This window comes from Monodelphis domestica, chromosome 4 (genome assembly GCF_027887165.1).
Source record: "Monodelphis domestica isolate mMonDom1 chromosome 4, mMonDom1.pri, whole genome shotgun sequence".
NCBI lineage: Eukaryota > Metazoa > Chordata > Mammalia > Didelphimorphia > Didelphidae > Monodelphis > Monodelphis domestica.
In genome coordinates, this window is record NC_077230.1 from 320,227,143 (window position 1) to 320,254,549 (window position 27,407).

General features: G+C 33.2%; 1 protein-coding gene across 5 annotated transcripts in view; it reads right to left on the reverse strand.

Annotated features, from left to right (window-relative positions):
* FNDC3A (fibronectin type III domain containing 3A) overlaps nt 1-27,407 on the reverse strand; it is a 191,382-nt gene that overhangs the window by 149,965 nt on the left and 14,010 nt on the right. For 4 of the 5 annotated variants that reach the window (XM_016421933.2, XM_007495421.3, XM_056794841.1 and 1 more), the window contains one exon: nt 1,321-1,458. In XM_016421933.2, coding sequence (XP_016277419.1) covers nt 1,321-1,419 — 99 coding nt within the window. In that variant the 5' untranslated portion in view covers nt 1,420-1,458. Of the gene's footprint in view, nt 1-1,320; nt 1,459-27,407 lie in introns of those variants that run through there. The other variant, XM_007495420.3, reaches the window with a different exon arrangement.

Here is a 27,407-nt window from a genome sequence, read left to right on the forward strand (position 1 = left end):
CTCTTATAGACTAGAAGAGGGAGAGATTATTTAAGATATCAGCTATGATGCTATGGAAAGTAACCAAAGCATTTAGCCTGTGCTTAGGGGCTGCCTCTACAGTACATTTTATATTTATTAATGTATGCATACAGTTACCCCTGAAAAGTCTTTCAAGTTCCTTTAGGGCCATGATAGTTTCATTTTTGTCTTTGTATCTCTAACCTATGCTTCTTGAATAAACTGTCCCAGATTGGCAACCATAACAAAAGTAATGACACTAATTTTTTTAAAAAGTTGATGTATTTTTGCAGGCAATTGTAAAAGGAGAACTTTTTGAAGACTGGGATCCATCTACAAAGAACAACTCTGGAAATATATTTAAATTATAAGCAAAATACATAGAAGAATTTTCTGACTGAAAATGTCAAGAACTACAAAAGGAAGATATATGATTTTTCTCTTCTTTTCTAGATGTTTTCTAAGAATTCTGGCTTTAGATGTTTTTGGTTTAATTATACCAATAAGTAGAAGAGAAGCTTAGACAATCCTAAATAAGATCCATACAATTTCATAAGTCTAACTTTTTTCCAAAGTTAAAAGATAAACTGAAAACACCAATAATCACAATTTCAAGGCTTTTAATTTGCATATATTTACATGTTATATATTTCACACACAGTATTTTCCCCCTGTGGGATACTAGTCACATATGCTTAATCAATCTCTTTATTTAACTCAGAACAAAATTTAGATATAATTATGTTTATAATATTTGTTAAATTAAAAATTTTAATATTTAAGTAAAAGGTAGCCATACTGGAAAGTTACACACTTTCCACTACCATAAATTCTCATCAGAGTAAATTCTGCTAAATTTATGCTTCTACTGAAAAATGAAGAGGTTATATTACTATATAATAAAGCCGCAAAATGTGTGTGAAGTGCTATTCTTCTAAATTATTTGGCTACTAATGTACACATGGTCCAAAAATGTATCCAGAGTAACTTTAAAATCAACTAAGCTTCAGTTCAAGACAATTTTTAAAATACATTTTTAAAATACACCAAAAAATGACTACAAATAAGAAAGACATGTTCCTCTACCATAATACCTGAAAGATCTAATAATATTTTATATACTCAGTATATAACATTAATATATGATGTTAATGATATTATTAGTAATTAATAAGAATAAAAATAATATATTATCATAATATAATATTAATAATAATATAATAATATATAATATATATGTCATCTTGAAGATCCACCTAAGTTCCTATAAGACTAATGACGACAAGTGGACAAAAGGAAGAAAGGACTAGGTTTCCTTACCTGTTGTGCTCCATCCCCACTTACAATAGGTGCAGGTAGAAGAGGAATATCACTACTTAAAATCTGAGTTGTGTCCAAGAGAGGTGGATGCTCTGCCATTATTGGTAAAACATTAATATACAGGATTACCCTCCAATTCTGAAAAACAAAAAGTGATTTGTGTATACTTCTTTAAAATAGACAAATAGATATATAAAAATATCAGAATCATCTAAACCATTAGCCTAAAAAATTACATTTTTCAACTGAAATTTAGTGTATACTATCTAAACTGCACTAAAAGGAATATTTTTTAAAAATACTAAAACCAGTAGAAGAAGAAGGGTAACTGGGGAAAAATCAGCTGAAAAATAGAAATGATAAGGTAAAATTTATATAAGGAGAAAAACAATAGAAAAAAAGCAGTAAAATAAATTATGTCTTTAGTGTACTTTAAAAACTTATAATGCAGGGTGTAGCTAAGTGGCTCAGTGGATTGAGAGCCAGGCCTAGAGATGGGAGGTCCTAGGTTCAAATTTGACCTCAAGACACTTCCTAGCTATGTGACTCTGGACAAGTCACTTAACCTCTATTGCCTAGAAGAAGAAAAACAACTAGTAATGCAGAAGGAAAATGTATACTAAATCTTATTTAATGAGCAAATATATTTTATATTCAGAGGAGGAAAGGAATAATCACATACAGTGCCTAATATTTGCCAAATATTGGACTAAGCACTTTATGAAATCTCATTTAATCCCCACGATAGTCCTGGGAGAAAAAGTACTATTATTATCCCCATTTTACAGTTGATTGAGACAAGTAAAAGTTAAGTAGCATGGCAAAAGTTACACAGATAGTAAGTACCTAAGGTGCAATCTGAACTTAGAACTTTTTTACTTCAAACCTATTGCTCTATCCATGGAGTCACTCAGTTACCTCAAAATAACTATGCTTTTATTCTATTTGACCATTTTTTATTTTTAAGTTTTATTTTCATTTAATAAAATATTTATAAATTCCATATAAAATTTTTAATATGTAAAATTACATGTAAAAAGTTTTAAAAGTAATTTTCTTTCATTTTGATTTCCAAATTCCCATCCTTCTTCCTCGTTGAGAAGGCAAACATTTGATACTAAATATACAAAACATAATTTCTGATCAGTCATATAAAATGTAACAAATAAAAATTAAGAAAGTAAAAATCTGAATTTAGAGTTCATCAATTCTCTCTCTCTGGAGATAGGTCCTTTGGAATTATCTTGATCATTGTCTTGATAAGAACAGCCAAGTCTTTCAGTTGATCATCATTACAATTGTGCTGTTACTGTATACATATGTTCTCTTAAGTCTGCTCATTTAACTTTGAATGTATTCATATAGGTCTTCTCAGGAAACCACCCTAGTCATCATTTTTTAGAGTACAGTAATAATCTATCACATTCTTGTATGCCACAAGTTGTACAGCCATTTTCCAATTGATGGGCATCCCCTCACAATTTCCCATTCTATGCCTCCACAAAAAGAACCATTATAAATATTGTTGTACTAAACAGGTTCTTGTCCCTTTTCTTTGATCTCTATAGTATAAAGACCTGGTAATAGCATTGCTAGTAAAAAGGGCATACAGAGTTTTATAGCCCTTTCAGTATAGACTAGTTTACAACCTCCACCAGCAGTATGTTAGTGATCCCATTTTTTTGGATATCCCTCCCCATCCAGCATTTGTCGTTTTATTGTTTTATCAAATTATGATTGGTCTGAGATAGTATTAACAAAAATGCTTCAATTTGCATTTCTCTAATCAGTAGTGATTTAGAGCACTTTTTCATGTGATTATAGATTTGATTTCTTCTTTTGAAAACTATGTGTTCATATCCTTTGGCCATTTATCAACTGCAGAATGTCTCTTATTTTTATTAACTTGGCTAAGTTCCTTATGTAGTTGAGAAATGGGGCCTTTTCAAGGAAAATGGGGGGGGGATTTTACATTTTCCTGTTTTTCTTCTAATTTTGGCAGCATTAATTTTGGTTGTACGAAAACTTTTTAATTTCATGTAATCAAAGAAATACATTTTACTCCCCATAGTCCTTTTTCTCTTATACAAAAACTCTTTCCTTGTAGATAGTTTTGATAGGTACATTTTCTCATTCTCCCCTAATTTACTGATATCACCTTTTATATCTAAATAATTTATCCATAACTTGGTATGCACTGGGAGATGTTGGTCTATGCCTAGTTTCCTCCAAACAGTTTTCCAAGGAATTTCTATCAGATATTGAGTTCTTGCAACAAAAGCATGGATCTTTGAGTTTATCAAATAGTAGTTTATTGTGAATATTTATTACTATGTATTGTATGCTTATTCTATACCACAGCTCCATAACACTATTTCTTAGCTAGTAGGAGATTGTTTTAATAACTACTTTGTAATATGGTTTGAAATCTGGAAATGATAGGTTATCTTTGATTTTTTTCACTGATTTCCTTGATATTATTGACCTTTTGATCATCCAGATGAATTTTGCTATGAACTCTGTAAAATAATTCTTTGGCAGTTTGTTTGGTATGGCACCAAATAAGTAAATTAACTTTGGTATAACTGTCATTTTTATTAAATTGGTTTGGTCTACCAAGAACAATTAATATTTCTCTAATTGTTTTAGAGCAAGTAAAAAGTGGTCTGTAATAATGTGCATACAATCCCTGGGTTTGTCTTGGCAGGCAAGAGACTAAGTATTTCATATTGCCTATAGTTATTTTCAATGAAATTGTTTTCACTTCAGTTCAATGAAATTATTTTCCATGAAAATCTCTTGCTGCTGAGATTTGTTGATAGTATAAAGAAATGCTGATGATATATTTATTTTATATGTTACAATTTTGTTGAAGTTGTTTACTGTTTTGACTAGCTTTTAGTTGATTCTCTAGGGTTCTCTAAATATTGAAAGATTGATAGTTTTGTTTCTTCATTTCCTATTTTTAGATCTTCAATTTATTTCCTGTTTTATTGCTGTAGCTAGCATTTCTAGTACAATACTGAATAATAGTGATGATAAAGGATATCCTTGCTTCACTCCTAATATTATTGAAAAGGATTCAAATTTATCTTCATTACCAAAAAAGCTTATTCTTGATTTTAGATAATAGTTATAATTTTAAGAAAGGCTCCACTGAATTCCTGTTTGCTAATGTTTTTAAATAGGAATGAGTATTGTATTTTGTCTGTATTTTTTCTGCATCTACCGGTGTAATCATTTGATTTTTGTTTTGTTAATGATATGGTCAATTATGCTGACAGTTTTCCTAATGTTGAAATACTTTTGCATTCCCAAAATAAATTCCACCTAATTCAGAGTTTATGATCTTTTCAATATGTTGCTACATTATCCTTGCTAGTATTTTATTTAAAATTTTTGCATTGATATTCACTAAAGAAATTGGTCTATAGTATCTTTCTTATTTTGCTCTACCTGATTTAAGTATCAAAATAAAATTTCTGTCATAAAAGAAATTTGGCAAGACTACAATTACCTACTTTTAAAAAATTTCTCTAGTATCAGAACTAATTGTTTCTTAAATGTTTTGGTAGAATTAACTTGTAGATCTATCTGATCCTGGGAATTTTTTCTTGTGGGAGCTAACTGAGAACATGTTTAAATTTTATTTCCAAACTTAGGGCTACTTAAGTATTCTCTTTACTCTTCTGTTAACATGGGCAGTTTATAAGCTCATCCACTTCACTTTGATTGTCAGATTTATTAATATATAATTGGGCAAAATAAATCCTAATAATTGCTTTAATCTTCTCTTCACTGGTGCTGAATTTACCTTATTCATATTTTAATTTGATTTTCTTTTTACAATCAAATTAGTCAATGGTTTATCTATTTTATTGAGGATTTCCCCCTGCCCGCATAAAAACTAATTCCTTGTTTTATTAATTAGTTCAAATGCTTTCTTATTTTCAATCTTACTAAACTCTTGATTTTTAGAAGTTCCATTCTGGTATTTAATGGAAGACATTTAAAAAATTTTTTATTTCAGTTACATGCCCAACTGATTGATCTGTTCTTTCTCTTCTTTTATTGATGTATACTTTTAGATATGAATTTTTACATTAAGTACTGCTTTATCTGCAAGCCATAAAATTTTTATTATTATTTCATTGTCATTCTCTTTAATAAAATTATTGTTTTACCAATTTGCTCTTTGACCCACCTATTTCTTAGGATTAGTTCTGATTAATTTTTAATTCATACTTCCATGATACTTTATTCATTGCATTTTTTTTTTGCATTATTGTCTTTGAAATGGTTAAAATCTGTATTTTTCTGTATTTGGTTCAAAGTATTTATGCCCCAATACTTGGTCAATTTTTGTAAAGGTGTAATGGATAGCTGAGGAAAAAAGTTTACTCCCTATTATCTCAGTTTTCTCCAGAGGTCTATCATACTTAACTTTTCTAAGATTCTATTCATTGATTTGACTTCTTTCTTTTTTATGAGAAGAATCACTTAGCTCCAAGAGAGGAAAAGTTGAGGTTCCCATTTTCAAGTGTGTTTCTTAAAAACAGCATATCATTGTATTCTGGTTTCTAATCCAATCTGCTGTATGCTTCTATTGTGTGGATGAGTTCACTCCATTCACATTCAGCTATAATTATTAAATAGCATTTCCATCCATATTATTTTCTTCTATTTGTTCTTTTCTCTTTTTATCCTGTCCCTCTTTCTAAACACTGACTTTTCATCAACCTCCTTTTCTCTTATCCAATTTCCTTCCTACATTCTTCTTGGGTAAGATAGATTTCTATTACCAATTTGGAAGAAATATATGTGTACAATTCTCTCTTGAATCAATTTAGATGTGAGGTTCAAACTTTGCCCATGTCCCCATTTTCCCCTTCACTGAAAGCCATTACATTTTACATCTCCTCTTTCATGAGAAAATTTTCCCCACCTTTCTCTTCCTTTCACCTTTCTTCTAGACATCATCTCTTTCTTGCATCCATTTTTTTACATCATCCCAACATAATCAATTCACTCCCACTCTATGTAGCATCCTTCTAAGGGTCTTAATAATGATAAAATTCTTAGAAGATATACATATCACCTTCCCATAGAGGAAAGTAAAGTTTAACCTAATTGAGTCCTTTATGATTTCTTTCATATTTATCTTTTTCTACATCCCTTGAGTCTTGTATTTAAAAGTCCAATTTTATATTCAGCTCTAGTCTTTTCATCAGAATTGCTTGAAAGTCATCTATTTCATCAACTATTTTTTCCTCTGAAGGATTATACTCAGTTTTCTGGATAGGTTATTCTAAGTTGTAATCCTAGCTGCTTTACCTCTAGAATATCATATTCCCAGTCCTTTGATACTTTAATGTAGAGGCTGATAAATCTTGTGTTATTCTGACTGATATTTGAAAAAAAAATCTTTTTGATTGCTTGCAGTATGTTGTACTTAATCTTGAAGCTCTGGAATTTGGCTATACAGTGATCCTTCACCTATCCTGGGAGTTACATTCCAGACACCCTCACAATAGGTAAAAATCCAAAAAGTGGTGGGAGAGTAAACAAACAGACCAATGCTACAGTTACTGAGCCAATCAGCACCCAGGATACAGAACACAGCACTGTGGTTGCTTGCCTTTCATCAGCCAATAGTGTGCCGTGAACAATTTCATGTTGGAAAACTTGCGCAAGTGGTAGTGGCATACTGCATTTCCATTATGTACAGTATGGTATTCAACCGCAAAATGCTGCAATATGGCAAAAACTCTGTGATACAGAATGACATACATACATACATACATACATACATATGTGTATATATATATATATGTATATATATATATTTAAATCCACGATACAATGAAGTAACAATAAGTGAACCATGATATATGGAGAGACAACTGTAATATTCCTAAGAGTCTTCACTTTGGGATTGATGAGTCCTTCAGGTTTCTGTTTTTGTCCTAGGATTCCAGGACAGCAGGTCACTTTTTGGTGACAATTTCTTAAAATATGTCTAGACTTTTTTTTTTTAATCATGGCTTTCAAGTAGTCCATTAATTGATAAATTCTCTTCTCAATTTAGTTTCTAGGTCAGTTTTTTTTTTCACTCTATTTTTTTTCTTTCTTCTGACTTCGCTTTATTGTGTCTTGATGTCTGATGAAGTCATTAGCTTCCATTAGCCCAATTCTAATTTTTGAGGAATTATTTTCTTCAGTGAGCTTTACACTGCTCCTATGTTATTTTTTTTCAGTGTTTTTGTGCCTCTTTTACCAAGCTGTTAATTGTCTTTTTATAAATTATCTTCCTTTGCTTTGATTTCTTTACTTAAATTTTGAAAATAATTTTTTAGTTCTTCTAAGAATTCATGTTGGGCTTGTGTCTAATTCACATTTTTCTTCCCTTTGTAGCTCTTGCTATTTTGAATTCACTGTCATATTCTGAGCCTGAGTCTTACTCTTCCCTTTCACTTTAGTAATTTTTAACAATGAGGTTCTTTTTTTCTTTTGTTCATTTTTCCACCCTATTTCTTAATTTGGAATTTTATGTTAATATTGTTGGCATTTTGCTGGCATTGGGGAGAGGGCATTGTCTCAAGCTTCAGGCTTTTCACACTGCTATTTTCAGAGCTAGTTCTGTTGGTTTAGAAGATTTCAGTGTTCCACAGAGGCATATTCTAGGCAGAGGTATAATCACTGTTCTCTTGGTCTGCATTCTGGTCCTTAACTAGGAAGGGCCCCTGATCCCTTGGGATTATAATAAATACTGCTCCTAAGGGGCCTTCCATTCTTCAGAATGGAAATGATATTGTTTCTTAGAGACCCTGATCCTTCATGACTGAAAGTGATCATGTACTTCAGAATCCCTGATCCCTAGGGACCAAAAGAGATATTTATGCTCAGTGCTTGTTTCCTTTTGACCAAAAGTGCTTCTTTCTATACTTGAACTATGACCCAGAAATGTGTATAGGCAATAGGGTTGCCAAAGAGCATCTGGTCCTGAGTCTAGTGCTAGCACATTACCGTTCTATCTATCTATCTATCTATCTATCTATCTATCTATCTATCTATCTATCTATCTATCTATCTATCTATCTCTTTATTTCCTTACCTTCTGTTTTGGAATCAATATTGATTCCAAGGCAGAAGAGTTGATAAGAGCTGGGCAATGGGGGCCAAGTGACTTGCCCAGGGTCACACAGCTGGGAAGTATTTGAGGCCAGATTTGAACCTAGGACCTCCTGTCTCTAAATACCCAGCTTCCCCCCTTATAATCTCTTTCTGACAAGCTTCCAGATCCCCTTACTATCTCTGGCTTGAGAATTCTCAAAGCTGATGCTATGACTGTCATCACCACCACCTAGTCCCACCACTAGTGTTTCAGAGCTTTTTCCAGAACAACTTGTCTCTCTATTCCTTTCCCATCCTATACTTATGAAGGTAATTTTACAAATTCAACTTTAAGAGTTTTTACTTAGTCCCACTAAATTTCATCTTATTTGATTAAATTCAAAAGTGTGTCATGAAGAATTCCTGATCCTAGCATTCACACTGTCCTTGAACTCTTTCTGAATGAAGAATTTATTAAACATTTACTGTCTGTCCAGTTAAATTATATGAATACATAAAATTATGTTACATGACCTCAACTGGGCCTTCACAATTGCTAGTCAATCCTTCTATATAAGGATTCTATATAAATCCTCATCGATTTGATATCCTATTCTTGACAGTAGTTCTTCCAAAGCTTCTCATCCCTTGTTAAGTCTTCTTCTCTACACTTAGCAAATGGTCCCATCACTTTCTGGCAAATAGAAATGAAAGCAGTATCAGATTTTATATTCTTGGGCTCAACAGTTACTATAGAGACTTCTGCCATGAAATTAAAAGGAAAGGAAGACTGGAAGGAAAACAAATCTAGACAAGACACTAAAAAAAAAAATCACCTTGCCAACAAAGATCCATATAATCAAAACTATAGTTTTTCCAGTAGCAATGTATAGCTATAAGGAAAGTAGAACGCCATGGAAATGATGATTTCAAATTATTGTGTAGAAGACTTTTAAGCATCTCTTAAACAGCAAGGAGATCAAATCACTTATAAGAAATTATTTCAAATTATTCACTGGAAGGTTAAATATGAAGTTGAAGTTGAAATATTTTGACCACATAATGAGAAGACTGGCTTCACTGGAAAAGACTCTGATGTTTAAAAAGATTGAAAGCAAAAGGAAAAAGAGATGGCAGAAAATGAGACAGATAGTATCATGGAAACAACAAGCATTAAATTGGATTGAACTTGAGAGATAGTGGTAGAGGAGTCTGCTGTGCTACGGTCCTTAGGGTCACGAACAATCAGATACAACTGAACAACCACAATTCTTTCAGCTGAGAATTTTGTCTAGTACTTTACCAAAAACATTGAGGCCATTCATCATGAAATCCATCATCTCTCTTTTTCATCTATCATTCAGGTGCCTTCTGCCACTATCATCTCCTTCACCCATGTCTCATATGATCAGGTAACACACAAAAGGAAGCTAAAAATCCCTAAAAGGGTATGAAGCTTCGGTGATGCTATTTGGAATTTTGTAACATTTTAAGGTTTGTGAAAATGTGAAAATTTTTACTTTTAAGATCCTGTGAAGCAGGTATAATAAGTCTTATGACCATTTTAAAAATAAGGAAACTGGAAAGGCAAAGCCAAGATAAAAGAGTAGGAAAAAACTTGCTTGAGCTCTTCCAAATTCACTTCCAAAAAACTATAAAATAATGCCTAAAAATGAAATTTGGAAAAGCAAAACCAACAAAATGATGGAAGAGGTGAAACAATTTGCTAGGTAAAATAATTTTCCATCCCAAGAGACAATTTAGAAGGACAGCAGGAAAGGTTTGCCTCAGTAGAGTAAAAATGGAGCGTAAACCAGTAAGGAGCCACATCCATGTGTCAGTAGCATAAACCAGCAGCAAAGCTCTGTGCCGCCAGCGCAGGCCATCAGGCTATCAGGCCACAACATCCTTGGCTCAAGAAGCTTGGGAGAGTGTTCCCTCCATCCCAAGAGCATAGCCCAACTTTAATATAAAGTTAAAAGTCATGAAATAGGTTAGGAAAAAATGAGCAAAAAGAAAAAGAAAATGACCACAGAAAATTATATAGACTTGGAAGACCAAAACAGAGATTCAGGAGAAGACACCACTGTCAAGCCTTAAAGAAAAATGTGAATTGGTTCCAGGCCCAGAAAGAATTCCTAAGAGAGCTCAAATGGGATTTAAAAAAACAAAGTAGAATAAAAAGTGGGAAAGAAATGCAAGAAAATTGTGGAAAAAAAAAGGTCAACAGCTAGGTAAAGGAAGCACAAAAGATAGAAAAAGGATGTACAAAAATTCACTGAAGAAAATAATTCCTTAAAAATTAAAACTGGACTAGTGGGAGCTAATAATTTCATCAGGCATTAAGAAACAATAAAATCAAATCAAAAGAATGAAAAAAGAAGAAAATGTGAAATAGCTCATTGGAAAAACAACTGATCGGGAAAAGAGACTAAGGAGAGATAATTTTAGAATTACTGGACTACCTGAAAACCATGATCAAAAATAGGAACCTAGACACCATATTTTAAGAAAGTATAAAGGAAAACTGCCTTGATATCCTAGAACCAGAGAAAACAGAAACTGAAAGAATCTACCAATCACTTCTTGAGATCTCTAAATAAAAACTTCCAGGAAATTATAGACAAATTCCAAAGGTCCCACAACAAGGAGAAAATACTGTAAGCAGGAAAAAAGAAACAATTCAAATATCATGGTGCCACAGACAAGCTTACAAAAGATTTAGGAGCATCTACAGTTAAGCATAAGAGGGCTTGGAATAATATTCTAGAAGGCAAAGGAGCTAGAATTAAAACCAAGATTCACCCAATAAAACTTCAAAGAGAAAAATAAATATTTAATGAAATAGAGGGCTTTCAAGCATTCCTAATGAAAAGAACAAAGCTGAATAGGAAAACTGATTTTTAAAAACAAGACTCAAGAAGCATTTAAAAAAAGGAGGAGGGAGAGGGAGGATTCAATAAGGTTAAGCTGTTTACATTCCTAGGCACTATTTCTAGGAATGCAGGATGTGTTAAATATTAGGAAAACTATCAATATAATTAACCTTATCAATAACAAAAATGCAAAAATCATATCTCAACAGATGCAGAAATTTTTTTGATGAAATACAACATGCATTCTTATTAAAACTCTAGAAAGCATGGGAGTAAATGGAGTTTTCCATAAAATAATAAATAGTATCTATCTAGAACCATTAATAAGAATTATCTGTAATGGGAATAAGGTGAGTAAAATCTACTGGGTAAGATCAGAAGTGAAGCAAGGATGTCTGAAAGATAAGGAGAAAGTGAAGTAATAAGAAACAGGAAATGAAACCAAATTATCATTATTTACAGATGGTATAGTATATTTAGAGAATCCCAAAGAATCATTTAATAAACTAGTTGATTTAACCATTTCAGCAAAATTGACAGATATAAAATAAACCTACATAAATAATCAATATTTCTATAATTTCTGTAATTAACAAATTCTAGTAGCAAGAGACAGAAAGAGAAATTCTACTTAAAATAACTATAGACAATATAAAATACTTGAGTCTCTCTGCCAAGACAAACTCAGGAACTATTGAAAAACAATTACAAAATACTTTTCACAAAAATAGTCAGTTGTTTAATCACTCATAGCTATCCTGAACCAATAAAATGAAAATGACAATTCTACCTAAATAAATCTACTTATTCAGTGCCATACCAAACTACTCCAAAATTGTTTTATATAGTTAAAAAAATATCAAAATTTATCTAGAAGAACAAAAAGATCAAGATTATTAAAAGGAAACAATGAAAAAAATGTGAAAGGAAGGTGGCTTCACAGTACCAGATCTCAAACCATATTATAAAGTGGTTATCATCAAAATAGTCTAGTATGGCTAAAAAATGGATCAATAAAAAACACTATAGGTATCCAATACATAGTAGTAAATGACCATAGAAATCTAGTGTTTGATAAACCCAAAGATCCAAATTTTGGGGACAAGAATTCATTATTTGACAAAAACTGGAAAATAGTATGTCAGAAACTAGGCAAAGACCAACATCTTACACTCTATTGCAAAATCAGGTCAACATGGGTACATGATTATGTTAGGAAGGGAGATACCATAAGAAAATCAGGGGAGGATGGAATAATTTACCTACCAGATCTAGTGGATAAGGAAAAAATTTATTATCAAATAAGAAATAGTAATATGAGATGCAAAATGGAAAGTTTTGATATTTTATTTATTTTGATTAAATTTTTAAAAGTTTTACACATACAAAACTAATACAACCAAGATTAAAAGTAAAGTAGAATGCTATGGGAAAATGAGCTGGATGATTTCAGAAAAACCTGGACTTTCATGAACAAGCAGAACCAGGAGAATCACTATACAAAGTAAAAGCAATATTATATGATGATCAACTGTGAATGACTTAGCTATTCTCAGCAATACAATGATTTAAGATAATCCCAAAGGACTCATGATTAAAAATGTTATTCGTTTCCAGAAAGAGAATTGATGAAAATCTAAATGTAGATAGAAATATACTATTTTTCACTTTATGTTATGTATGTAATTTTTAATGCATTTCTTTTATAATGCAACTCATATGGAAATGTTTCCCATGTTTGTGCTTTTATAACATATATCAAATTGCTTATCATTTCAGATAGGGGAAAATATGGAACATAAAAAACTTAAAAACAAATAATAAAAATTATTTTTACATATAACTGAAAAAAAGCTATTTAAATAAAAGGATGAGGTAACTAAAATACACAGAGGTTAGATGAACTGTCCATCGTCATACAACTACTGTCAAAGGTAGAGTTTAACTTCTTGATTCCAAGACCAACATGCCATATTCCCTGCCCTCATGACAGTAACAGTGAGAAATGACTTTATCATCCTGTATCACAGTTAGGCATAAAGTATTAATAAGTACAGAATAAGAGGGGGGAAATAACTGATTACTAAGGGTAAGGGTCCTAAAATATCATGTAATCTGAGTTGGGTTTTAAAGAAAAAGGAAGAATTTAACAGATGAAGAGGGTTGGGGGTGGGAAGGGGTGTATTTGGGCATTAATTCAGACATTTTTCAGCCATGTCTGATATTTCATGACACCGTTTCTTGGTAAAGATACTAAAGTGGTTTGCCATTTTCCTTCTCCAGATAAGGAAATTGAGACAAACAGATGGAGTTGAGTGTCTTGTCCCAGGTCACCAGGGACTTAAGTGTCTGAAAGTCAGATCTGAATTTAGACAGGTGAGTTTTCCTGACTCCAGACCAGGCACACTATCTATCACATCATCTAGCTGTTCCTTTTTAGGAATGAGGAACAGTATGAGCAGGGGCTGGAAAAGTATAATACAGCTTGGGCAACAAAGTAGTCCAGTTTAGCTAGTTATATTGTAGACTATACAACAGGAAGAACTGTATGCTATTAGGTTGGAAAGCTACGATTGCCAACAAAGGAATTTACTCAAAAGATGACAGAGTCAATGAAAGGTTTAGGACAGAAGAGAAAGAGAGCTAAAAATAATGAAGCTACATTTGGCAGAAGGATTAAAGTCAATATGGATGGGAGAAAGAACAGAGACAGAAAGACCTGTTAGACAGCTATTAAAAAAGCATATGTAGGTATAGGAAGGAGCACATAAGAGAGAACATTGAGATAGCAGATTCAGTAGAATTTAATTTTAAAGACAAGAAATCAAGGAGATAGAAGAGTCAAAAAAATTCCAAGGTTTCAGATTTGTGAAACTGAGTGAATAGGTGATAACACTGATAGAAATAGAGAAGGAAATAAAGGAGAACTAAGTTTGGTTTCAAAGACATAAACTTTGAGATGCTGGGAAAAACATCCATGCAAAGAGGCCTCTCTAAATCTCTAAATTTTTTTGATCAAGAGGCCTCTCAGCAAAGGCATTTTTCAACACAGATTCCCAAAGTGTGTATTTATTTTTTTTAATTGTTATGTACTATACTATACAGTGTAAGGGAAAAAAAGGATTAATTATATAAAAGGTTGGACTGGATTATATTTAAAATAGAGTTGCCAGGAATTTAATTTATTACAAAGAGATTTATTTACAATTTATTTACAAAATAAAGAAAGAGTGAAGAAAGAAAATCACAGAGGATAGGGTAAGATATCTAGCCTAAGAACTAAGTAATTTACTCTGACCCCTGGCTCAACCCGGGCAGGGGAGTTTAGAACTTAACCAGAGTGGCCTCGGTCCTTTTAGCAGAGAACCTAGGGATGTCTCTCTCAAGAGGATAGGTCTCTACTGAGGCTAGTCTCTTCAGAAAAATCCAGGAAGGAGTCAGCTTTTTTACTCACCACGTCAGTCCAAAGGAAGAGATTTAAGAACAGTCTCACCAGGAACAGGGTCTCAGGTCCAGTCAACAGATTCTTCACCAGCCTCAACTCCAAAGAATGAAGAACTCTCTCTAACAGGAAGTTCAACCCCCAAGTAGAACTCCAAGTAGAACTACACTCAGGAAGTTATAACTACCTTTTAAAGACACTTTCTTTTGTGTCACTTCCTGTGCCTTCCCCTAATTTTACATCTACCAATCACAGCTGAAGCTTTGCTTTAGGACTGCCCAGGGCAGTCAGTTTAACTCTGATTCATCACCCACTATTGCACACAGTGGGTCACAGACCTCCCCCACTTAAGTGTGAATGGGGTGTTTACACCTTTGGTGATTAAATCTAAAAATGAGCAGATCTGCCCTCTCAACTGTAAGTATGGTGTTTACACTTTTAGTGATTAAATCTAAAAATGGGCAGGGAAGTTAATTTAATTTCACAATGGGGGGAGAGTTAAATTTAATCTTCACAACAGACATTATAAAAATAGCAATTTATAAATGAAGAGAAAATGGAAAAAAATTATAAGTCTTAGAGTCAAGAAAAAAGCCACTGGAGTTTATTGAGTAAAACTTCACATTAGGAAAAAAGCAATTTATAGAGTATAGATTACAGGTGAGAGATTAGAGATGAAGAAAAATGATGAAAAGGCAAATATTTTAACAGTTCAGGTAAGTTAAAAGATGAGGAAGGCCATATAAGTAGAGCAGAGACAAATGCAATAAATGTTGTAGAAGAAAAAATATATGATTTAGCTACTGACTAGATACACTAGGTAAGAGAAGGTGACTGCAAGATAATTCAAAGGTTGTGAATCTAACTGAAAGGAGTAGAGGAGAGTAGGACCCTTAATAATATAGGGAAATCTGGAAGGGAAAGGGGTGAGGGTGGGGAGGAAGATAAGCATGACTTGTCCAAAGTCTGCTCATTTTACTGAAAAATGAAATTAGAGGAATCTACTTGCCAGCCAGGTCTAGAGTACAGAGAGTATTGCTGAGGAATGTCTGTGGGAGTTATGGCTTTAAGGCACCTGAGGAGAGAGACAGGAGGAAAAAGGATTGAGGTAACTGGTATGTTATGTTTTAATATCCTCCACTGTGGTAGGGGAAGGAGTGGAGAAATATTTAGAGGGGTAGGGAAATTGCAGTAGAAACAAGGTTAAGATTGGCTTGAGATGGGGGCCAGGGATCAAGGAAAGCATATGATGCATCTTCCCACTCTCCCACTGGTTGCACCCCCATAGCCCCCCACTGGCATTCTTCATAGGCCTTACTCTGGAGAACTTTAGGTAAGTTCTTAGGTAAGTACTTTAGGTAAGAACTTAGGTAAGTAAGAATATTTGAATCTAGTATTTGGAAGAAAAAGGAGCAGCAAGATATAAATATTTAGAAGCCATCGGCATAGAGGTAAAAGCTGTGAAAGCCAAAGGAAAGAATATTAAGTAGTTAGAAGGGCATGTTTGTAGAATAATTTCTCTTGTTATATCAAAAAAAAAAATCACCTTCTTACTCTCATACCAAATAGTCACTGCAGAGATTTCCTTGGGATATTTTAAGGGTGGGTCAAGATTACCACAGGGAATTCCCAGAAAGGAAACACCCTCTACCAGTAAAGATTCTCTCTGTCTCTCTCACTCACTCACTCACTCACACACACACACACACACACACTCACACACACATATGCAGGCATATATCTTTTACATGATTATTTGTATATTTTCTCATTTTTGTAATGGGTCCTGTTTTGGACATGTTGAGTTCAAGATGTCTTATGAACACCTAATAAGGGTACTCCAACTAGAATTTAGGAGAGATGAAGATGTGTTGTTTCTTTTCTTTTTTAATAAATAGAATTTATTTATAAGTCTCTTAGTCTCTCCCTCCCCACCCTATAGCACAGAAATCCAATATCATTCAGTAGATATGTATATACAAATTATGTCTTTCATCTTTCCATTTTTGCTTTTATTCTCTGAATGTGACATTAACAAATTATTCTTCAAGTATTAAATCTGTAGAAGTATATAATGTTCTCATGGTTCTACTCATTTCACTGCTCAATATCACCTGTATTTCTTGCCAAGTTTTTTTTTTAATTAGTCTGCTCTTTGTTTCTTATGGAACAGTAGCATTTCATCAAAATAATATACCCTGATTTGTTTATCCATTCCACAACTGATAGGCATTCCCTCAATTTCTAGTTCTTTGTCACCACTAAGAGAGCTGCAATAAATATTTTGGAAAATATAGGTTCTTTTCCATTTTTCCTGATCTTGGGAAGGCAGACTCAGCAATTATTGCTGAGTTTAAGGGTATACATAAGTTTTAGAACTCTCTATAGATGTAATACTAAATTGCTTTCCAAAATGGTTGGATAAGTTCACAGCTCTACCAATCCTATATTAGTGTCTTCATTTTTCCACATCCCCTCTAATATGTCATTTTAGCTAATCTGATGGGGGAGATATCTCAGAATTGTTTTTGTTTGTATTTCTCTAATCAGTAATGATTCACAGCATTTTTGCATATGCATATATATATATATATCTTTGATTTCTTCATTTGTAAATTGTCTGTTCATATTTTTTGCCCATTTATCGATGAATAAATCTTGTGACAAGGAAAATGAATCAACATCTGCTGAGGCACAGTATACTATGAATTCCCAAAGAGAGCATGGATGTTTCTAAACTGTCTGAGAAAAATAAGAATTGTGAAAGTAGGTTTTCTCTTTTGCATAGGAGAAATAATAAGCAGAATAGAAAATGTTGAATCAAAAAATCTTAATAAAGGAAAAAAAGGAGAGAGCAATGGTTTAGGAATTCAAATAAAAAAAGTAAAAATACAATTTGGAATAAGAGAAGCAAAAAGCAATCATTAAAAGAAAATATAATCTCAAAATATGCTGATTTAAAAGACAGAATAAATAGTGATAACTAAAGGACTATAGTAGTGTAACAAAACAAAAAACTAATGCAAGAAGTAAATACAAGAAAGATGGTCATAATTTTTGAACACAGAAAATATATATCAATTGAAAGAATCCAGAAATAATCTTTAAAAAACAAACCTCAAAGCTAAAAAAGGAACGTACAAGCTCCATAATGGTTAAATCTAACAATTCCAAAGGCAAACAACAAATTCTGCAAGCAAACAAGAGAAGGACCTTCAAATAAAACAGAAAGGAAATTTGAAAATACACTTACTTTACAGTCACAAGAAAAAAAGTTGGGAATGTATAATGTAAAACCAAAGGCACTGAAGATGCCAACTCAAGGAAATATACCCTGGAAATCTGAGTCTAATTACAAATTTTTAAAAAAGTACAGCTAATAAAAATGAGAAATTCAAATGTATTCCTACAAAGAAAACCAGAACTGAACAAATTATTTGTTCTGAAAACATCCTAAACAATGGAAATGTGAGAAAGACAAACAAATAGAAACACTAAGGAAGGTACAAGTAACAAACGAAATTACCCCAGAAGCAAAGGGAGAAGGACTAGCAAGACACCTATGAAAGACACAGCAACCACAAACAACACAGTAATAGGGGGATTATTAAGAGATTCTTTTTTAATAAGTATTCAAGGAAGGGGGAAAGGGTGAAAATGGAAATTAAATAGAAGTGATGGTGGAGAAAAAGGTCTAAAAATCATGGAATAATTCTCAAAACATTCCATTTACAGGTGAATTAGTATTTGCTTTTTTTTGTGTGGGGGTCTAAATTGCAGCATTCAAGAGGGCACATAAAAGGGAAGAGAAGAGGAAAACTTAAGGAGTGTGTGGTGTATCCTAATCAAGTTATGGTTAACAATAATGTAAAATAACTCTTATCGTGTATCTGGAAGAAGTAATTCAAAATAGTTTCCCTGGAAGCTTTAATTCCATGAGAAATCTATGGACTAAAGAAGGAATGAATAAGTCTTAGGATCAAGAATCAAAGATGAAAACTCTAGAACAGTGAGAAAAGAAAGAAAGAGAACTAATAAAACGAGGGAAAGAAATACTTTTTAGAAAAAGATGTAGAGTGGGGGCAGCTGGGTAGCTCAGTGGACTGAGAACCAGGCCTAGAGACACTTCCTAGGTGTGTGATCCTGGGCAAGTCACTTGACCTCCATTGCCTAGCCCTTACCACTCTTCTGCCTTGGAGCCAATGCACAGTATTGAGTAATAAGGATTTGGAAAAAAAAAAAGATGTAGAAAAATGAAATAAACATGAAAAGTTGAAGGGGAAGAGGAGAAGGGGGTTTTACGTGATATTACCTGAGAGAGGAAGAAAAAAAAATCAGAAATTAAATAACTGAAAAGGGGGGGGGGGGGAGAGACTGACTACATTAAGCAGCATTCAAAAAGTAAGGAAAGTGATGTCAAAAAAGAATGGGGGAGGGCAGGGGAAGAGTTTAGAGTGAGAAGAATAGAGCTTGTGGAAATATGGTAGCCTTAAGGTAGATTAGACACATTATTGTTATCTTCATAGGAAAATGAAAAGGGAGAGGGGAAAGAATCTTGATTCAGGGGGGAAAAAAGAAAACATTAAAAAATACATAAACATATAAAGTACTTGGCACAGAGCCTTGCACAAAGTATTGCTGTTGTTCAGTCATATCCAATTCTTTGTGATCCCATTTGACATTTTCTTGGCAAAAATACTAGAGGAATTTACCATTTCTCTCCTCGGCTCATTTTACAGATGAGAAACTAAAGCAAGCAGAGTTTAATGATTTGCTGTAAGTCACATTGCTAGTTAAGTGTATAAGGCCAGATTTAAACTCAGTAGGTCTTCCTGACTCTAGGCCCAGTGCTCTATTCACTTTGCCACCCAATTGTTCCACAAAGTAGGTACTTAATAAATGCTTATTTCCTTCATTTCTTTTAATGCTATGCCAATCAAATCATCAAAGGGATACTTCGCAGAACTCAATAAAATAATTAGAAAATCCATTTGGAAAAAACAAAAGTCTTAGCCATCAAGGAAAACAATGAAAAGGACACTTTTAGATCTCAAATTATATTATAAAGCAACAATAATCAAAATCACCTATCTAGTACTGATTTATTAAAAAAGAGAATTAGGTCAATACAACACAATAGAAAATGAAGAATCAGAAGCTATGGAACTCAATAAACCACTGTTTGATGAGTCAGAAAGGAAAAGCTATTTAGGAAGGATCTATTTGATTAAAACTGTGAAGAAAACTAAAAATTGACAGAAATTAGGCTTAGATCAACATCTTACACCATATTTGACATTACACTCTAAATGAATATAGGACCATAATATTAATGATGATCCTATTATAATCATAAACTTCTCACAATTATGGAAAGATAAACTCAACCAAAAAGGACAGGGGAAATTACAAAACATCAATCACATGAAATAAAAACACAAACAAAATTAATGCACCTAGAATAAGAAAACATGATTAGAGTAGAAAAATATAACCAATTTTTCAGTAAAAGTTTGGTATACAAGACACACAGATAACTAAAAAATATTCATTAGACCAAAAATCATTCCCCAAAACATAAATGGTCAAATCATTTGAGCAAACAGTTTTCAAAGGAAGAATTGCAAACTACTAGTAACTATATGAAAGAATTTCCCAAATCATTAATAATAAAATACAAAAACATCTTAAATTAAATTAAAAACATCTCTAAGGTTTCACTTCATACCCTACATTGGCAGGGACCACAAAAGCTAAGAATAGCCAATATTGGAAGGATTGTGGGAAGACTTTTGGCTGAGCTGAAAAACAATTATGCAAATAAAGAGACTAAAATATTTATACTCTTTGACTTAGAGATTGCAATATTAGGCCTATTACCCAAAGAGGACATTAAAAAGAAGAAAGTGCCTATATATACTAAAATGTTTATAGCAGCACCTTTTATGATAATAAAGAAAAAGAGGAGGGCAGAGCCAAGATGGTAGAATAGGTACCAAAAAGTAATGACATATTGCCTCAAAATGAATTCTGGAGCAGCATAATCCACAATAAAGCAAAGTGAAGTAATTTTTCAGCCTAAAACAATTTAGAAGGCCAGCTTGAGGGATATATTGCACCAGGGTGGAGGGTGAGAACAGTACACCAGGGCAGGCCATACAGAGGCAACAGGTCTTGGGCACAGCTGATGGAGCAGCAAAGACTTCCAGAACTCTCAGCTACAGACCATATGGGGGAGTGACAAAACTCCTTAGATTACAGGGGTCCTTTACTGGCTCCAGGTCACAGCCAGAAGAACACAAGCAGACAGTAGCACTTGTGGCCATAGTGTAGCAGGGGACCCTCAGAGTTCCAAGGGATAAAAGTGTGCTTGGATCCAGAGCACAGATCCAGACTGGGAAAGTATTAAACACACCTCTCCTTCTACATACCACATTGAAAGAACTGAAAGCAGATAGATGCCCAATGTCAACTCTGAAGGCAGCTGCATAAAGAACCTGAAGCTCTGATCAGTGCTCTCTTCACCACAGTTAGAGCCCAACTTTTAACAGATTTTTTAAGTTAAAAGAAAAGAAAAAAGCTAGAATATGAGCAAACAACAAGAAAAGAAATAACAAAGAAAGTTATTTTGGTGACAGGGAAGACTCAAGCTCAGAAGAAGACAACAAATTCAATATTGCTGCATCTAAAGCCTCTAAGAAAAATATGAATTGCTCTCAAGCCCAAAATGAGCTCATGGAGGAGCTGAAAAAAGGATTTAAAAAATCTAATAAAACAGGCAGAAGAAAAACTAGGAAAAGAAATAAGTGATACAGGAAAATGATGAAAAAAGAGTCAACAATTTGGTAAAGGAGGAACAAAAAAAAAACTGAAAAAGATACTATCATAAAAAATAGAATAGGCCAATAGGTAAAGGAAGAGCAAAAATCCAATGAAAATAAAAACTTCTTTAAAAAGCCAAATAATTGGCCAAATAGAAAAAGATAACCAAAATGCATTGAAGAGAAAAATGTCTTAAAAAGCAGAATTGGCCTTATGGAAAAGGGGGTACAAAAATTCACTAAAGAAAAGAACTCTTTACAAAGTAGAACCAGCCAAATGGAAAAGGAATCATACCTTAAAAAAAAAAATTATAATCAGGCAAGTGGAAGCTAATGACTCCATGAGACATCAAGAAACAATCAAAGACAAAAGAATGAAAAAAATAGAAGAAAATCAGAAATATCTCTTTGGAAAACCAACTGATCTGGAAAATTGATCCAGGAGAGATCATCTAAACATTTTTGAACTACCTGATAGTGATCATAAAAAAAAAAGAAGACCTTAGACATCTTTCAAGAAATTATCAAAGAGGGGAAGCTGGGTGGCTCAGTGGATTGAGCATCAGGCCTAGAGATGGGAGGTCAGACAATTCCCAGCTGCATGATCCTGGGTAAGTCACTTAACCACCACTGCCTGTCCTTACCACTCTTCTGCCTTGGAATCATTACACAGAACTGATTCTAAAAGGGAAGGTATGGGTTTAAAAAAAAAAAAAGAATGGAGATTTAAGAATACTCATGGGCAGCAAAGACAAAGCCAGTAAATAAAGATCAAAGTTAACTGAAAAAAAAAAAGATAAAAATGAGGAAACTGGGGCCAGGAGAGGTTAATAACTGACACTTGCATAGCACTATAGGGTTTGTAATTAATATACATAGTGTTTTATAAACCACACACACATCATCTCATTTGTTTCTCACATTTATCTCAGAAAGTAAATACTACAGGTATATTTTTACAATTTATCTTATTTTTATTGACATTTAAGAAAAAATAAAAGCAATCTGATTTCCAAATATAGCCTTCCCACTTCCATACACATTCCTAGTAACATTACAAAAAAAATTCAGCAAAATTACCCAAAATAGACTGTGTAGTATAATAATAAGACATGAATGAATTAGAAAGCATTTAGTAAGCACTTACAAAGTGTTGAGTAACTGTAAAAAAGCACAAAATGCAAATATTTAAAGAATTCCTACCTTCAAGAAACTTATATTCTAATTGGTGAAGACAACAAATTTGGGGAGGGTGTTTTTTTTTTCTGGGGAGGTGAAAAGGGAACAGCAGACAGAAAGATGGCATGGTTAGCTGGTTTGGTCTCTAAAGATATAATAGCCTAACACTCTGTCAGCAATCAAAGTTGGATTGATCTCCATGGCAGAAGTTACAAATTTGAGTGGATAATGTCATCAGAGAGAAAGGTCAGGATTCTGAGAAAAAATTTTGTCTAGTTCTTCCCTCCCCCTCAACCTTTCACCAGGACTATGCTAAATTATTACAATCATGAATTCAGTTGCTTTTTTTTTTTTAGGCATCACCTGTGCAATACCCATTTGGTAGCTAAGAAAACTGAGGCTGGGGCGGGGGTAAAGTTAACTTACCTATTATTGTCACACTGCTGGTATGGGAGGTAGGATTCCAGCCCAACTTTTACTGAGTTCAGAATCACTTTTTATCACTACAAGTTACTAAACTAGTGTGAGGCTAGATGTACTGATACCTAGTGCTTAGTTCTCCATAGTACTAATTATACCCAAAGGAAAGATAATTAGGACATGACACATAGGATCTATTAATTCAGGAAAAAAAACAGAAACATTTGAGGCCAAATAAATTACCCATTGTATCAACTAAATTGTTAGTGAATTCAAACTTATTTCAAATCCTCATTTGTCAGCAATGTAAAGGACAGGGGGAAAAAAATCACACTGTATCAGTAAAAATGAATTCATGACAAACAATTCCTGGAAGAGAAAATAAATGGAATTCAATAATTCCATTTTTAGACTAAGTAGAGTTCAACAATAAAGTTTCATTGTTAACCAATTTATTCATCAATAGTTGCTAAACTATTTTGTTTTAGCCTCACTGGTGATTCTGGTCCTTTTTCTACATCTCTCATGTAAATTATGGAGTCAGTGCTTTGCAACAATAAATTGAATTGTGCCATGCAGTGAAGGGAGAAATTAGAGTAAAAATAGTAAAACACATTGTCTATTTCTTTCAACAAGAAAAGTAATAGGAATCAAATTTACCAAGTTACTAATACCAACAAAATTAAGGAAAAGAAATGTCATCTAAAATAATCAGGGTAAAATAAAAAGAAATAAAATAATAGCATATCTTAGTAAGGAGGCTTCAAAAGTCTGCCTACACAACCCATAACTTCTGTAACATTATCCTTGTCAACTGATCATCCAGTATCTCAGAAGACCTCCAATGAAAGGGTGTGGGGGGAAGGGGGGGAGAAGATATGACTTCCTTTTCCTGTTTCTCTTCAAATGCTGTTAATTGCTTTCTGGAATCAAAATAAGTCTTAAGCCCTCTTCCACATTGCTATTATGGGGTCCTTTATCAAATCTATCTTCATATGGCATAGTTCTGTATACTTTTCCCATCCTAGCCACCTACCAATTGGCAAACCCTTTCTAAAACGTGGCACACTGAATAAAACAGACACAAGACTAGATATGATCTGGTCAGGGCAAACAAAATAAAATAAGATTTTCACCTTCCTTCTAATGTCTATTTTATTTGCTCTTTTGTCTGCCATGTTACATAAAAAACTCTCTTTTTCACATGAAATAATCCCCTACCCCCATATCTCCTGCCATACTTACATTTAATTTTTTGAGAGAAAGTGTAGAACTTGACATATGTTGCTATTAAATTTCATCTTAACAGATTCAGTCCAAGATATAATCCTGTTGAAGACTTCTGACCTTTTAATTCTGTCATATATTAGCTTTTCTTCCCAGTTTTATGCTAACAGCTGGGAAGACAAAGAAAGGCAAAAATGCAGTTCCCACCCTTAGAATTCATATTCTAAGAAGTGGGGTAATATTGGGGGTGAGGAGGTAATTTATAACTATATATATATATGATACAGATATACATATACACAACACAGTATAACTGGAAGATATTTTCAGGAAGTCCTTAGCACTGAGAAACTATGGGGGGGGGGGGGGGAGATCTCCCAAAACAAAGGCCTTAAAAAGAAAACAGAGAAGTTAGGAGGTCATGGGGTCAGCAGTGAAAAGACATGTAGAAGGGAGATAGAGTGATGTATGCTAGGAACATTCAAGAGGCCAAAGTCTGGGATCACAGAATATGTAGAGAAAATTAAAGGCAGGGAGCTCAGAAAAATAGGAAGGGGCCAGGTTGTGACACAAGCCTTTAAAGTCAGAGGTCTTTTTATTTGATCTTAGAGTTAATCAAAGTGGCTGGAATTTTCTGTGTAAGGGATGATCCAGTCAGACTTTGATAACTGAGTAGAGGATGAAGTAGATAAGAGTAGGGAAGAGATTTGAGGCAGGGAAGCCAATCAGAAGGTGATTTCAGCAATCTAAATATTGGATACTAGGATGGTGGCTATGGGAAGGGTATGAAAGGGATATTATTGGAAGTGACTAGAAGGAAGAATCAGCAAAGAAGACTAATAAGACTTACTTAGGCAGGAACAAAACAGTGTAACAGAAACCTAGAGTGAAAAGAGTACCCAGGAAAAAGGAGTGAGCAATTGTGGCAAATGCCACAGAGAGTTCAAGGAGCATGGTGATTGAGAAAAGGCTACAGAATGTGACAACTGAGAGACAGACAGAGGGAAAATTGCCCCTCAGGTCACATGACAAGATTGTAGACCAGAAAGTTTTTCCAAACCCCATGCCCTTTCTAATTTCTCCAAGACAGAAATTATGTGATTATGTGCCAAAGATGAAGCAACTTAAGCTGTCTCCATAGTCTAGGAAACCTAGTATCCAAAAGAAGGTTTCTTTTTTTTTTTTATGTGAATAGATTAAAAAACCAATAAAATTAAAAAGAGTGATAGATTGTGCTATAAATAAATACTACCTACAGCAATGAGACGAAAAAGAAACTGAGGGAATAAGTATATAAAAAGAGGAAATAAAAAAGTTATCACATTTTGCAGATCATACAATGGTATATACTTAGAACCCTCATGAATAAAATTGAAACAATTAAAAAACTTCAGCAAAGTTGCTGGATATCAAACAAATTCACAGAAATCATCAGCATCAACAAAACCCAGCAACAAGGAAAAAATACCACTTAAAATAACTAAAGAATTAAGAGTCTACTTTGCAAGACACAAAAGAAGTACAGAAATATAAAATACTAGTTATGGCAATAAAGGCAGATTTAAATAACTGGAGAAATATGAATTGCTCAGGGGTAGGCTAAATTAAATTAATTTATTTATTCAGTATCTCTTAGCAAAGTAGCAAGACATGGGGGAAAAAAAACTATGCAAATCATTATTCTTTCTGCAAATTACCAGCAAAGCTAAACAGGCCAAAATAGAGAAATTCCATTCAAATCGACATTAGAATTCCTAAAATATTTTGTAGTCTTTCACCAAGGCACACATAGCAACTGGATGGTTACAACTAAAAACATTCTTTATTGCAATAAAAACAAAATTCAATAATTGGAAAAATGCTAATTGTTAATGATTGAACCTGGGCCAGTATGATAAAAACAACAATACTATCTTTAAATTACTTAATGCCAAGCTAATCAAAATATCAAAAAATTACATTAAGTGGTCAGAAAGACAAAACAAATTAATATGGGAAGAGTAACAGTCAAGAAACTCAAGGAGAATCATAAAAAAAAGTGTAAAAGAAGAAAATCTAGAAGCATTAGATCTCAAGCTATACTACAGGGCAGCCAATATCAAAATTATTTGGTACCTGTTAAAAAAGAGAGTTGGTCAGGGAAATAAAGTAAACAAACAAACAAAAAAGATAAGCAAATAAACATACTAGAATAGTAATCAATAAACTCTAATACTGGGAGAAGCAAGACTAGGACAAGATTTTCAAAATCAGATGAAAAAACTAGAAAGTATTCTAGTAGCAATTACAGGGCAAGGAAAGAAATATTTCTTTCTTTACTTACTATAAAAAGGATTCATGAACAAAGTGACAGAGAGGTTCACAAAAAAGATAAAACAGACAATTTTAAATGCATAAGACAATACTTTTTGCAAAAATAAAATCGTAAACTTCAAATTAGAAGGGAAAAAAGCTGTTGTAGAAAGTTTCTCTAGATATTCAAGCTATATAGAGTTTATTTAAATATACAAGAAAACAAGCCATTCCCAAAAAGACAACTGTCAAAGTACAAGAACAGCAGTTCTTAAAGAAATCCAAACTATCAACAGACTTGTGAAAAAAAGTTCCAAATCACTAATAATTAGAGACCTGTAACTTTAAGCAACCCTGAGGTCCTATACCTCACACTCCTCAGATTGGCAAAAATGACCAAAACAAACAAAAAGTAAAATGACAATGTGTTGGCCAAACTGCAAATTGGTCCAGCCACTAGGGAGAGCAACTTGGAACTACTGTATATCCCACAAATAGTCACTAAGCATACATTTTGCCCCATTATAACCACTACAAAGGTCAAAGGGTTAAGTAAAAAAGACACATACATAGAAAAATATTTATTGTGTCTCTTTTATGGTGGCTAAGAACTGGAAATTAAGAAGAGTCCTTTCTTGAGGACTGGTTAAACAAAATAAATATGAACATAACAGAATTTTGTTGAGCTATAAGAAATGAGGAAATGGTCAGTTTTAG